The sequence below is a fragment of the Macaca fascicularis genome, chromosome 5 (assembly GCF_037993035.2).
Source record: "Macaca fascicularis isolate 582-1 chromosome 5, T2T-MFA8v1.1".
In the NCBI taxonomy this organism is placed as follows: Eukaryota; Metazoa; Chordata; class Mammalia; order Primates; family Cercopithecidae; genus Macaca; species Macaca fascicularis.
The window spans coordinates 2,425,709-2,440,195 of NC_088379.1; the positions used below are offsets into that span (position 1 = coordinate 2,425,709).

The 14,487-nt window shown below is 55.8% G+C and overlaps 1 protein-coding gene across 4 annotated transcripts in view; it reads right to left on the reverse strand.

Moving 5' to 3' along the window:
* Window positions 1–2,372: 2,372 nt before the first annotated feature.
* The window catches only part of ZFYVE28 (zinc finger FYVE-type containing 28), a 153,622-nt gene continuing 141,507 nt past the window's right edge, over window positions 2,373–14,487 (reverse strand). For 3 of the 4 annotated variants that reach the window (XM_065544677.1, XM_045393152.2, XM_045393151.2), the window contains 5 exons: window positions 7,285–7,439; window positions 6,394–6,510; window positions 4,442–4,546; window positions 4,079–4,182; window positions 2,373–3,624 (listed from right to left, as the gene is read on the reverse strand). In XM_065544677.1, the coding sequence (XP_065400749.1) occupies window positions 3,493–3,624; window positions 4,079–4,182; window positions 4,442–4,546; window positions 6,394–6,510; window positions 7,285–7,439 (613 nt within the window). In that variant the 3' untranslated portion in view covers window positions 2,373–3,492. Of the gene's footprint in view, window positions 3,625–4,078; window positions 4,183–4,441; window positions 4,547–6,393; window positions 6,511–7,083; window positions 7,440–14,487 lie in introns of those variants that run through there. The other variant, XM_065544678.2, reaches the window with a different exon arrangement.

Genomic DNA, 14,487 nt, shown 5'->3' on the forward strand with positions numbered 1-14,487 from the left:
AGCCCTGGTGGTACAGGTGTCCAGCTCCAACAGGACCACTGGGGGCATGGTCTGTCCTGCCCTTGGTCATTGCTGTACTCTCCAGGGCCTCTCTGGACCCTCCTCCCAGGTGTAGAACCTTGAGGACTAGGGCCTGGCCACTGGGTCAGGCTGTGCAGGGGTCTCTGTCCAGACATAGGGCGCCTGGCCACGGTGGGGGGACCCCAACACAGGCAGGACCTCAGGCTGTGCTGCCTCTAGGAGGCAGTGGAGTTGGGCGGGCCCTGGTGGCCATTAGGGGCAACAACAGGACTCCTGAAGATAAGCAGGAGCTGCGGTGGGGGGTGGGGCAGGGCCTGGACCACAGGACGGGAGGGGACGGTCCCTGCCTCAGACCCGCTCCCTGGCCCAGCAAGGACACCCACCACTTCTGAGCCTCCCTGCATTCTCGCCCCAGGCCTCCCCAGAGCCACCTGCCCCTTTGTTCATGGCCTCCTTATCGCCACTCGGCCCAGGAACCAGCACAGCCAGTGTGGGTGAGGAGCTTGCCGCCTAAGGAAGGGCCACTGGACAGATGAGCAGCAGGGGACCCACCACAGTGCAGGTGGGTGAGGGCCTCGGGAGACGTCTTAGCCTGCAGTGGGCAGGGCAGGACAGGGTGGGGTTTCTCCCTTCTCCCCCACCTCGTCCCACCTCCCCAAGATCAGGTGTGGCAATGGTCTCTCTGCCCCAGGCTTCCTCCTGAGCCCCTTGGACACAGCAAGCTCTGGGGATCCTCCCAGCCCTGTGCATAGCCCGGGCAGTGCAGGGAGGCCTGGCCCAGGCAGCCCCAGCCTTTCTCCAGCTGCTGGGACTAGGAACCCGGGTGCTCAGGGGTGGGGACGTCCCTGCCTCCGCAGCAGCCTTCCCTGGAAATGGTCTCCAGACACCATCCAGGCACCATCGGCCATGGCCAGTGCTTCCTGGAGCACCTCCCATCACAGGAACTTCTGTGTCTGCCTCTTGGAGACCCTCCTACATGCCCACAACCCAGTTCTATCACTTACAGACCGTATTGAGCCTCAGTTTCCCCATCTACAACACGGCGATGCTGCTCCCTCGAAGGGCTGTTGTGGGGAGAGGAGACAGCCCTGCTCAGGAAACAACAGCAGTGATGGTGATGGTGGGGAAACTGAGGCTCACAGGGGATGACCCCACAGCCAGATCCCATGGCACTCTCCTGCTTCCAACCCAGAGACTGCAGTCCCCAGCCCCATCTGTGGGTGGGTGACAAGTCTTCCCTTCTAGAGCCTTCCAGAGCTGGTTCTGCCTTGGCCCAGCCCCTCTCACCCCCAGGTCCTGGCTCTGCCCTTGGGGTGGGAATAGCCCCATGGGTGGGTGGTGACCACATGTCCTGCCTTTAGTATGGAAAGTCCCGCAGCCCAGGAAACCTCTCATTCCTGGGGGAACAAGACAGTTGGTCACCCTTTTTGGGGGGATCCTGCAGCCCCAGGCTTTCCTGCAGGGCAGCTCTGCTGCACAAGGCAGGCCAAGGCTGGCCTGGAGGGCTGCCAGGGACACAGGCCACATCCAGACCTCTGAGGGGAGGACCCTTCTTCTGGTGTCTGCTCCCTCTGCCACTGCTGACCTGGCGGACGAGGAGGACCCCCTTGCCTTAGCCCAGAAGGCGGCCACCACGGGTGTCTGTGAGGAGCCAAGGGATGCAGTGCAGCTTCGTGCAGCACAGCTGTCCACTGGGGTGGGTGTGGGGGCAGGCAGTCCATCTCAGAGTCCCCCAGTGTCCCTTCTCCTCTGCTCCCAAATAACTCAGCACTGCTCAGACGGGGCCCCACATTCCAAAACACTTTCTCCCTTGGCAGAAAGAAAGCACCCCTAGTATCTGCCCACCCACCAGTGCCCACCTCCAAAGGACAGGGTACCCGAGGCCCGTGGGCACAGGCCCATTGTCGAGGCAACCCGGGCTGCGGCCATCCTTCCGAGTTCTCTCCAGGACACTCCAGAAGGCAGCCGCTCTGGGTGTGAGTAGCACAGCCCTGCAACCAGGGCCACCAGGTGGGGCAGGCCCCAAGTCGGGGTGGCCACGAGCACTAACCCTGCCCCCCACAGGCCAGGGGGCTGAGCTGAAGACGCCTGCGAGAAGAGGAGCTGGGCAGGTAGATGGGCAGGTGGGGACGGGCATCGCGGGGGCAGAGCCCTGGAAGGTGGGAAGGAGCCTGCAGGAAGCAGGGGGTGGCCACCGCTCCTGAGGCTGGCAGGAGCCAAGTCCCGCCCTTCAATTGTCCTAGGAGTCCAGGAGCCTCCAGCTTCTTAGAGGAGAATGCATATTAGCACCAACACCATCGCTTTCCAGACAGAGAAAAAAGATCCGCATTCACGGAAGAAAGGAGAGCGTGTGCAATCCTTAAATAGATTTATGGAAATGGCTTCAAATTACAGCATTTAGAAAATAAATATAATCTCAGTACATAATATTTCTTCCATTATATACTCTCCCCCCGACAGAAGCCGTTTCCATGCATGTGTACTCCACCGGTAAATAGTAATTAGATTTTATCCTAGAAAAGAAGCAGTAGGTGTGTCATCTCCAAAAATAAAACTGCAATCGTCATTGCAATGTGAAGCCTGAGATTTAAGCCTGAGGAGGTGTCTGCTGGGGCCACTCAGCTGCGGCAGCTTGGGTCCCAGGCCACTTTGGGGTCTGAGGAATTGGGCCAGGGTTCCAGAGGGTGCAGAGGGAAGGGGAAGTGGTGGCCGAGCTGGCGGCCCCAGGCGTCCTGGCTGACTGGTAAGCCCGGCCCAAGGCCCCGAGCAACGTCTGCCTGCGGTGTCAGTGCCTGGTCAGACCCCCACGCCATCAGCAGGGGGACAGTGGTGAGCAGACACCAGGAGCACCCTGCCCGCTTAGAGGACCACTAGGTCAGCTTCCCGCATCTCCCCACTCCAAGAAGAAATGAGATGCATGTTGTCAAGTCCTGAGGAAGGATGGTGAGGGGTGAGGGCTGGGGAACGAGGTGGGCAGCTGTTGGGGAGAATGGGCAGCCTGCATTTTGGGTTTGGGAGGCACATGGGGAGCCCTGCTGTGCCGCAGAGGCTGTGGAGTGGCCCTTGCTCTGGCTTCCAGATTCACCACAACAGCAGAGGCGGCAGAGTGGCCTCACTCTTGTACAGCTCTGTCACCCACCCCGATTCCCACAGCCCCAGCGGAGCTCCGAGGGACCAGTGGGAGGGCCCAGCCCTTCTCCGCCAGGCACCCTGCCCTGAGGCAGCTACCAGGCTCCTCCGGGTCCCCTGCTGGGCAAAGCTGACCTCCTGTTGGCCCCTGCAGCTGGCCCGGGGTCCCTGCGGGGAGGCCAGGATGGGCGAGACAGAGGCTCTGGATGTTCTAGAGGTCTGGGCGGCCCTGCAGCAGCAGGGGCAGCAGCCTCATGAGACTCAGTGAGATCGCCTGCAGCGTGGCCCCACCTTCCTGGGGGTTCCTGGCCCGGGTGGGTTGGGGCTGCCCCTGGCGCCACGTCACAGGCCGGCCTTGTCGCTGTAGAAGGGCGTGACGTGGAACATGTAGCAGTGGGTGCACACTCGGACTGGCTTCACCTGCCCGTAGCGGGGCAGTGGTGCTGAGTGCGAGGAGCAGCGCGAGCAGAAGATCTGGAATGGGGTTGGGGCAGTGAGGGTCTGCAGCAGGCCAGCCCCACCCACGCTGACTCCTCACCCTCCCACACACCTGCCCACCCAGCTCAGGCCGCGTTGGTGGGTGGGGACTGCCCAGCCCTGGGTGCCAGGGGTTGTGACTTTCAGGAGGCTGGGCTCTATGAGGGGCCCACATCCTGCACCAAGGCTGCTGCAGCCTCCTGTTCACACTCACTGTCCCCTCCCTGTGGCTGGCTCTGCAGCAGCTGGGACTGGACATGGGCACCATCCAGGTCCCCGTGGTCAAATGCCTAGAGTCAGAGCAGGGCCCAGGACCTCCAGGAGCCTCTGCACAAGACCCCACAAGCCTCGCCGGCCGCCTTGGGCATCGGTCTTGACTTCCAGACCTCAGGCTGTGTCCGTGGAAGCCCTTGGATGCTGGGGGACCCTCCGTGCGTGCGGCCGCACCCACCTTCCCACAGCTGCGGCAGTGGTGCTTCCGGCGGATGACGGTGAAGGGCGCTTTGCACGCCATGCAGAAGCCACAGGCCTCATCTGGCACCCACTCCGGGGGGTCTGTCACAACAACAGCAGCGTCACATCAGCAATGGCAGGGGCAGGTGGGCTGGGCCGGGACCCTCAACCCGCCCTGGGCCCTCCTTCCCAGACTGCCAAGCTGCCTGGCCTCCAGCCAGCCTCCCAGGGGTGGTCTCCCAGCTCCCACATGCCCAGACCGGGTGGCCTGCAGCCCCTCCCCCAGGAGGAAGGCTCCCCTGGCTCCTACAGCCCTCACTGGTGTCTAGTGCAGTGTCCTGGCCCAGAGTCTCCCACACACCTTCGAAGTCCCCGTCGCGGGTCTTGGCTGCCAGTTCAGAGGATGACAGGGTCTCCTGGCACAGGGCACAGTCCTCCAAGGCCGCACTCCGCAGAGTCTGGGTGACTGGTGGAGAAGGAGGGGTCGTCGGGGTGTGGTGAGGGAGGCGGGGAATCGATGCCGGGTCACCTGCACCTGCTCGGCACAGCTGGGGGCTTCCAGCAGTGGGGCAGCTCCCCAAGCCCACTGGCAGTCTCATGGCAGGTGGCACCACAGCAGGGTGGGCGCTGATCCTGGCTGGGGGTCTTCCTGAGCAGGGGCCTCTCCTTTGCATAGCATGGGGGCCCAGAAGCCTGTGGCTGCTGCCCCTGATAGGGGCATCCAGCCCTGGGGCCCCTGCATGGCACATGTGTGGCCAGGACTCCAGCTCACAACCTCTGTGTGCAAAACAGGGCGTCACCTGCCGTCTCTGAATCATGATTTCCAGAAGGCAGCCCTGCCAACCTCCCTGGTAGAATGCAGCCTGGCGGTGTGGATGCTGCAAGGCAGAGCTGGCTTGGCACACGGGCTCCTCCCTGCTGGCAAGGGTATGCCCTGCTGGGCCAGGGCTCCAGGACCAGGCGGGCTGCCCCATGTGCCCGGACACCCACGAGCAGAAGCCCCTGTGGTGAGGGGCGGCTCTGCTGGAAAAGTGCCTCCGCTCAGCACCAGAGCACCGGGCATGGCGAGCAGGGGCTTAGCCCCCTTTCCTGCCCTGGATCCCTCCCTGTGCCTAACCAGTCCCTGCCCTGACGCCTTCTCCCTCCTAGATAATGTGTGCACTGTGTGAGTGGGAGCGTATGTGCACATGTGTGCGTGGGTGTGCATGGGTGTGTGTGCATGGGCGTGGGTATGCATGAGTACATGTGCACATGTGAGGGGGAGCGTATGTGCACATCTGTGCGTGTGTGGGTGTATACATGAGTACATGTGTGCACGTGTGGGTGGGAGCATATGTGCCCATGTGTGCGTGTGTGTGGGTGTGTGTGCATGGGTGTGGGTATACATGAGTACGTGTGCACGTGTGAGTGGGAGCGCATGTGCACATGTGTGCGTGGGTGTGCATGGGTGTGTGTGCATGGGCATGGGTATGCATGAGTACATGTGAGTGGGAGCATGTGTGCACATCTGTGCCTGTGTGTGTGTGGGTGTGTGCATGAGTACATGTGTGCACGTGTGGGTGGGAGCATATGTGCACATGTGTGCGTGTGTGCATGTGGGTATGTGTGTGCATGGGTGTGGGTATGCATGAGTACATGTGTGCACGTGTGAGTGGAAGCGTATGTGCACATGGGTGTACGTGTGTGTGCATGGTGTGGGTATGCATGAGTACATGTGTGCACATGTGTGTGCACGTGCCTGTGTGTGAATGTGACTGTGAGAGCCGCCTGTGTGCTTGTGCTGTGTCAGCGTGTGTGACACCTCAGCAGCTCATGGGCAGCAGTGGACTCCTTTCCACCCCCATAGGGAGGTGGGTTCGGGGAGGGCTGCCTCGAGCTGCTCTGAGAGGCAGCATTCGGTAGAAGTGACGCGGCACCACAGCTGAGTCTCATCCTCAAGAGGGAGGGTTTGGGCTCTCCCAGCCTCCATCAGAGCCAGAAGTGAAGTCACCTTGCTGCCACACGTGCAGGGGACAGTAGCCAGGGCTGTGGGCACGAGCCAGGGGCCCTTGCCCATCTGCTCATTTGCAGGGGTGGAGTGTCTTCCTGGGCAGGCAGCCCATCTGGGCACTTCCTGGGCCTGCTGCTGTGCCCCTTGGCTTCCCAAGCAGGCAGGGCAGCCTGGCACATTTGGAGTGCGGAGGTCATGGGACCCTGGGCTCAATGATTACTTGCCCAGGGCCAGAAGGTATAGATTTCTGAGCACCCCCTCCCTGTGGGCAGGGACATGGCCACCAGTGCAGGCCTCAGAGCCCGTCCTGAGTGGGCACTCACCCTTCCTCAACTTTTCCTTGTCGTCTGTTTCAGGCTTGGTGGCCATGACCTCAAACAGTGTTTTAAGAATACTTCTCAGGTCACTGGCATAGTTCGTCTGTAGCTGGTCAGCCACACCTGAGGGAGGAAGACCACAGTAACAGCAACAGAAGGACGGATGGAAGGAACTGTGGAGGTTGGTGCTGCAGGCTGGGCGGACCCAGCCAGAGCTCACAGCCCAGGCCAGTGTGTTCTCAGATCAGCCAGGGAAGGAGGCGGCCCACCCCCTTGGGGCAGGATTCCCTTGACAAGAATAAAAACTCGGGAGTCAAAAGAGAGCAGGGGAAGGGAGAGGACCAGACAGACAGCCCTGCCACAGTTGGTCTGCCACTGACATTCACGCCTTTTATGCACAGGTCACAGCCATCACCACTAAGCTGGCCGGGCCATGCACTAAGGGACACTTACAGAGCCCCTGCACTGTGCCCACCCCCAGGCCAGTGCTTGTGACTGTCACAGCCACTCAGGCATCCAGATGTGTCTACCTGCAAAGCATGTCCTCCTCCCGCAGGCACAGCCCCCAAGCAGCCTACGTGGTTGGGAGCCCAGGGTGGACCCTGTCCAGAGGTGGTGCCTAGTGCCTGGCTCTTCTGCCCCTCACCCCACTGCCCCCGCCACCACTCCCTGGAGGAAAATGCCTCCCACCCTCACCTGCAGATCCCCTCCTCCTCCTGCCTGTGTGGGGTCAGTCCAGCCTTCTCCATGAACAGGAGTGCTTGCTCCTTAGGGGCAGAGTGGGCTGCCGTTCACAGGAAAGTGAGGGGGAGGCTGTGCACGCCCCGCCTGACCTCCCCTAAAGTGCAGCCCATGTGTCCTCAAGCCATACACCGGTCCCAGGCCCCGACACGGCACCTGAAATGCAGACGAACAGGCGGTGGATGAGGTCGTGGCTGCCGTGGAACCTGGACCGGATCTTCTCTCTTGTGGCCTGTGGAGCGACATGCGTGGCTGCTGGGGCCACCTCTGGCCCCGTCTTGTCTGAGGAGCAGGACCCAGCCGCGGAGCTGCTGCATGGAGAAGGAGACACCAGCATGTGGGGTGGGGCACGGTGAGGGGCTGTGGAGCCTGAAGGTCACTGGTCAAGACAAAAGTCTGTGTCCTCGCAGACACCCACCCCACAGGCGTGTATCTGTTGCCCAGATACACAACTTCCCTATAACTTCACCTAAAACGTCCTCAGTGTAACACGCTCACCACATACGCCAGGTGGTGCAACAGGGCTCTGAGCCAGTCCCAGGCCTGTTCTGGGTCTTTGATTTCTGCTGGGCCTCCTGGAATTGACAGCTGGTGGCGACTCACCCACGGAGGCTGCACTCCTGGCTTAATATCAACCGGCTTCCCCTATGGAAACGTCAACTCACCTTTCACACCTTTTCTAATGGCCTGAGTGTCAGGCAACCCCCACAAATATCTCTTCTCACCCTAGCCTCTGAAACCTGTGAACATGACCTCCTTTGGAAAAGGGGTCTCAGCAGGAGTAATTAAGTGAAGCATCTGGAGATGAAGAGATTGTCCTGAATGATCCGGATGGGCCATAAGTCCAATGACAAGAGTCTTTATAAGAGGCAGAAGAGGACACAGACACAGAGGGCAGGAGAGCCCATGTGACCACAGAGGCCGAGACCGGAGACGCGGTCCCAACCCAAGGAACACCTGGAGTCCCCAGAAGCTGGGAGAGGTGGGAGGAGCCTGCCCTGGAGCCTGCGGATGGAGGGAGGCTCTGCCAGAGTTTGCACTTCTGGCCTCCAACTGTGAGACAGTTTCTAGGGCTCAGGCCAGTCTGTGGTGACAGCAGCCTCAAGAAACGAATACAGGATCCCCCGCCCCCACCTACACTTCCCGTCTCCATCTTCCCAGCAGCTGCGTCCTCAGCTTTTACCAGATTTGCCGTTCAGGGGTTCCATGGTGACCCTATAAATCATTCACAGCTGGGCCTGTACTAACTTAGGGGGTTCACCTCGCCCAACTCTAGGGGTGCACCCACTGACCCTCTCATTTTAAAATAATTTATCTCCTATCATATCTTTTTGTCCCATTTTCTGGGAAATTTCCCCCAACTCGTTCTTCTAATTTTGCTCTTGACTTTTAAATTCCTGCTATCAAGTTTTAAATTTACTGCTGTTAACTGTTGTTTCAGGGATGCAAAATCTTTTCTCTACCTAGAAATATTCGGATAATTTTTTTCGGTTGCCATTGGCATCCTGCGCAGCCTCTTTTGGAGGGCTTGGCTCATTTATCTGGCCGTGTCTCATGCCGAGCCTTGCCCCAAATGTGACCTGCGCAAAAATAAGAAGAGTGTGGGTGGAACAACAGGAGCCTTCACCTTGCGGGTGGGAGTGTCAGCTGGTGCAGGCACTTCAGAAAAAATGTTCGCACCATTTCAGTAAAACCAGGGCTGTCTACACTCCGGAGCCCGGTGGCCTCTGTTGCTGGCACACACTGGAAACGTGCGTCTGAGTCTGTCTGCAGAGATGCACGGTCTTAGACGCAGTGCTGGGGTTTCCAGTGAAACGCAGGACAGGATCGCCGGCAACGGAATGGAAGACCCATTGTGATCTAGTCATTCACCGGCAGAGGCCACGGAGGCGGAGGCCAGCCAGCCACGGCCCCGCCAACGTGCGCGAATCCCGCATGGCGTGAGTGCTTTCACACACCGTGGGAAACACGCAGAACTGCCTGGTATCTAATTTAGGGACACAGCCTCGTGACGTAAACCCTGCAGAAGCACAGAGTCATGACACACGTGAGAATTCAGGGTAGCGAGCTGCGGCAGATGCGGGGAGGAGGCTGGAAGAGTCCCCGGAGCTGCTCGGGGCCCCCTCCCTCATGGGGATGTGCTAACAAGCTGAATATTGACCGGAACGTGGGGGCACAGTGGGAGGCTTGGGGGGCCTGGGTCCATGGGACGGAACCCTCTGCTGGGACCCCAACAATGCTCCATGGCTCTCCCCTCCCAGGTGGTCCAGGTTCCACAGACGAAGCCCCTACCTTCAGCTTGGGGGTGTGGGCCTTGCTGCCCTCTGCCCTGGGAGCTGAGTAAGGGAGGGGCCTTCACTGTCCAGGATGTCAGCTTCCACTCAGTACCCCCAGCCTCATCAGAGCCTTACCCAAAGGAACTGAAATTTGGAACTCAGATACTTGCACACCCACGTTCATAACAGCCAAGAGATGGCAGCAACCCAGGTGTCTGTTGGCAGAGGCGTGGGTAAACCAAATGTGGTCCATCCATACAACAGAATATTATTCAGCCTTAAAAAGGAAGGAAATTCGGATCTAGGCTACAGCATGGATGAATGTTGGCAAGATCATGCTGAGTGAAATAACCCAGCTACCAAAGGATGAGTCCTGCGTGAGTCCCTGACACGAGGTCCTGAGAGCCATCACGTTCATACAGACAGGAAGTAGAATGGTGGGTGCCAGGGTGGGCAGAGGTTGGGGAGTAGGGGGGAGCGAGTGATGGGGAAACAGTTTCAGTTTGGGAAGATGAGGACATTCCGGAGATGATGATGGTGACGGTTGCACAGCACCGAGTGTGTTCAATGCCATGAAATTGTATGCTTAGGAAAGGCTAAATAGTAAACTTTATGCTACATATATTTTACAAAAAATTAAAAACATGAAAAAAAAAGAATTGGGGCAGGGAGAGAGCAGAGGAAAGGGAACGGAGGCGGCACGTACGTGGCAGAAGGCCGGATTGGCATGGCGCCCGACGCAGAAGGCTCGGGGGTGTTATTACCCACAACTACTGAGCTATGTGCTTTAGAAAGGTGAATTTTGTGGTATGTATGTTATATATAAATAAAGGCTTTGTTTAAAGACCACTTGTGTTTAGATATGGTAGCAATAAAGTGAAAGTGAAATTAAGAAAACAATCCTTAGTCCTTTACAACAGCATAAAAAAGATTAAAATGCTTAGACTAAATTTAACAAAAGAAGTACAAGAATCATACACGGAAAACAACAAAACATTGTTGAAAAATATTAGAAGACCTACATAAATGGGAAGACATCTCGTGTTCGCAGATCGGAAGACAGCACTCCCCAAATCAATCCACAGATTCAACGCAATCTATACGGAAGTGTCGGCTGCCTTTTTTTCTTGCAGAAATTGACAACCTGATCCTAAAATTAATATGGAAATGACTCAAGGGACCCAGAAGAGCCAAAAGAAAAAAAACAAGTTGGAGGACTCACCCTTGTGGTCTGCAATGTGGCACGAGAGAGCAGGAATCAAGGCTGTACGGCACCAGCATGGGACCGACATACAGACCAACGAGACCGAGAGTCCACAAAGAACCCCATACGCTTGTGGGCAGTGGATTCTCAGCAAGGGCGCCAAGACCACCCAACAAGGAAAGGATAGTCTTTTCAACGAATGCTGCCGGAAAACTGGAGACACACATGCAAAAGGATGAAGCTGAACTCTGACCTTATACCACATACAAAAATTCACTCAAAATGAATCAAATATGTAGATGTCAGAGCTAAAACTCTAAGGTTCTCTTTTTTTTTTCTTTTTCTTTTTTTGAGATGGTGTCTCACTCTGTCACCCATGCTGGAGTGTAGTGGCACAGTCATGGCTCACTGCAGCTTCAACTTCCCTGGGCTCAAGCAAGCCTCCCATCTCAGCCTTCCGAGTAGCTGGGACCACAGGCATGCACCCGGCTAATTTTTGCATTTTTAGTGGAGAAGGGGTTTCACCATGTCACCCAGGCTGGTCTTGAACTCCTGGGCTCACACGATCCAGCCACCTCGGCCTCCCAAAGTGTGGGATTACAGGCGTGAGCCATGACGCCCAGGCTTAAAATTCTTAAAAGAAAACATTGGAGTAAATATTTGTGGCGTTGGGCTAGGCCACAAAGCATGGGCACCTAAAGCATGGGCAACAAAAGAGAAAACAGATAACTGGACTTCATCAAATTGAAGGCTTTCTGCTGCATAGGACACCACCAAGAAAGTGAAGAGAAAACCCACAGAATAATTTTTGCAAATCATGGGTCTGATAAGGACATTGTATCTGCAATATAGAAAGAACTCTTACAATCCAACAACAAAAAGACAAAAAAAAAAAAAAAACAAAGTACTGAACAAATGGAAAATAGATTTGAACAGACATTTTTCCAAAGAAGATATACAAACAGCTAATAAACACATTAACAGATGCCCAACATCCCTGTCAGTCAGGATGTGCCAAAAAAATTACAACTAAATACCATTTGATTTATTAGGATGATGAGAATGTCCCCCTGCCAAAAAAAAAAAAAACCCAGAAAATATGAAGTTGTGGTGAGGAAGGTGAGGACGTAAAGGAACTGGAATCCTCATCTCTTCCTTGTGGGAATATAAAATGACACAGCCACTTCAGAAAACAGTTGAACGGACAGACAAAATGTGGTCTATCTATATAACGGAATAAGTTTCAGCCATAGAAAGCAACGCAGCATTACACATGCTTCCATGTGGATAAGCATTGAAAACACCATGGCATCATCCCAGCCCTGTGGGAGGCTGAGGCGGGCGGATCACTTGACATCAGGAGTTTGAGACCAGCCTGGCCAACATGGCGAAACCCCGTCTCTACTGAAAATACAAAAATTAGCTGGGCGTGGTGGCACATGCCTGTAATCCCAGCTACCCGGGAGGCTGAGCAGGAGAATTGCTTGAACCCGGGAGGCGGAGGTTGCAGTGCGCTGAGATCGCGCCATTGCACTCTAGGCTGACAACAGAGAGAGATTCCATCTAAAAGAACAAAAACAAAAACACACCCATCGTGTTGACTGAAAGAAGCCAGTCACAAAAGATCACATACTACGGCCGGGCGCAGGGGCTCACGCCTGTAATCCTAGCACTTTGGGAGGCCGAGGTGGGCGGATCACGAGGTCAGGAGATGGAGACCATCCTAGCTAACATGGTGAAACCCCGTCTCTACTAAAAATACAAAAAATTAGCCGGGTGTGGTGGTGGGCACCTGTAGTCCCAGCTACTCGGGAGGCTGAGGCAGAAGAATGGTGTGAACCCGGGAGGTGGAGCTTGCAGTGAGCCGAGATCAAGTCACTGCACTCCAGCCTGGGCGACAGAGCGAGACTCTGACTCAAAAAAAAAAAAAAAAAAAAAAAAAAAAAAAAATCACATACTGTATGATTGATTCCATTCACATGAAATGTCTAGAATAGGCATAGGGGCAGAAATGCCACATAGGGGCAGAAGGCAGATCTGTGGTCAGCAACAGCTGAAACGGGAGGGGAACAGGGTGACTGCTAACGGGGAGGGGTTTTCTTTATGGGGTGATGGAAATGTTTTGAATTAGACAGTGATATTGGCTGTACAGCCTCGTGGATGTACCAAAGATTACTGAGCTGTACATCAAACAACAGAAGAGAATGTTTTTCTTGTAATCACCCAGCAAACTCATATGCAAGAAATAGCTCATAAGCTGTTTCTGTTTCGCTGTCCATCGACAGTGGGTTGACTCAATACATTAGGTCATATCCATATGGTGAAAGAATCTGCAGAAGGATAGTTCACTGGAAATGTTAAAATATGAAACGAAAAATGTAGCATTTAAAAAATTAGAGGCCGGGCGCGGTGGCTCACGCCTGTAATCCCAGCACTTTGGGAGGCCGAGGCGGGCGGATCACGAGGTCAGAAGATCGAGACCATCCTGGCCAACATGGTGAAACCCCATCTCTACTAAAAATACAAAAAAAAAAAAAAAAAAAAAAATTACCCGGGTGTGGTGGCGGGCGCTTGTAATCCCAGCTACTCGGGAGGCTGAGGCAGGAGAATGGCGTGATCCTGGGAGGCGGAGCTTGCAGAGAGCAGAGATCATGCCACTGCACTCCAGCCTGGGCGACAGAACAAGACTTTGTCTCAAAAAAAGAAAAAAAAAAAAATTAGAGGCCAGGTGTAGTGGCTCATGCCTATGATCCCAACACTTATTGGGAGGCTAAGGTGGGAGGATTGCTTGAGGCCAGGAGTTCAAGACCAGTCTGGGCAACATGACAAGACCCCTGTCTCTACAAAAAATACAAAAATCAGCCAGGCATGATGGTGTGCACCTGTAGTCCCAGCTACTCTGGAGGCTGAGGTGGGAGGATCACTTGAGCCCAGGAGTTCAAGGGTACAGTGAGCTATGATGACACCACTGCACTCCACTCCAGCCAGGGCAACGAGCAAGACCCTGTCTCCTAAAATAAATAACTAAAATAATAAAAATAAAACTTGGAGACATCCTTTGTATATAAATGACTCACTGGGGAAGATACTCCAGGTAAGGCATTAATCTTACAGTTACTTGAGTAGTAAGATTCCAGGCACATTATTATTTTCTAAAGTCTCTTCTTGGATCAAGTATTGCTTTTGTGATCAGAAGAGATGCCATTTCAAGAAGAGAGGAAAGTGCCTGCTGGCAGCAGATGGCACCCTCGGGCCCTGCCTGTGGCGAGGAACCTGTTTCCCTGTGAAAGGAGAAGCCCTCGGGAAGCATTCGGTCCCACAGCTCCAGCCCCTGGAACCGCGCCCCGAAGCTGGGAAGGCTGTCTGGACAAGCCTCCTGCTGCTGAAGCGCCCCCGGAGGTGAGAAATCAGGGGAAGGGCCCTGACATTCAATAGAGGGTTGAGTGAGGCGTAAGAACAATGGCCTCTTCCAGCAGGTTGAGACCGAGGCCAGGCCAAGGCTGGCCGATTGCTCATGGGTGGGTCAGATCACCCACTGCCATCTCACCCCCCGACGTCCTTCACTTACCACAGGAAAGGCCCTCTCCTGCCTCCCTGCCCTGGTGGGCTGGAAGCTCTGGTGGCGCGGGAGGGGGAATGGCTGGACAGGGAGAGCCAAGGAGCCCCGTACGGAGATGTCGCAGGCAGAAAAACCAATGAGGCACTGCCCAAGGGAAGCGGCTGGGCTTGGAAGGCCCAAGGGGATACAAGAGAGCAGAGTGGGGAGGTAGAACCCAGGATTTCACCGAGAGCGTGAGCCTGGGTCCTTCTGGGTCAGCCATTCCTGAGGCCGTGTGGATGGGTGTCTTCCTTTGCTTCCTGCTGCTATAGAGTACCACA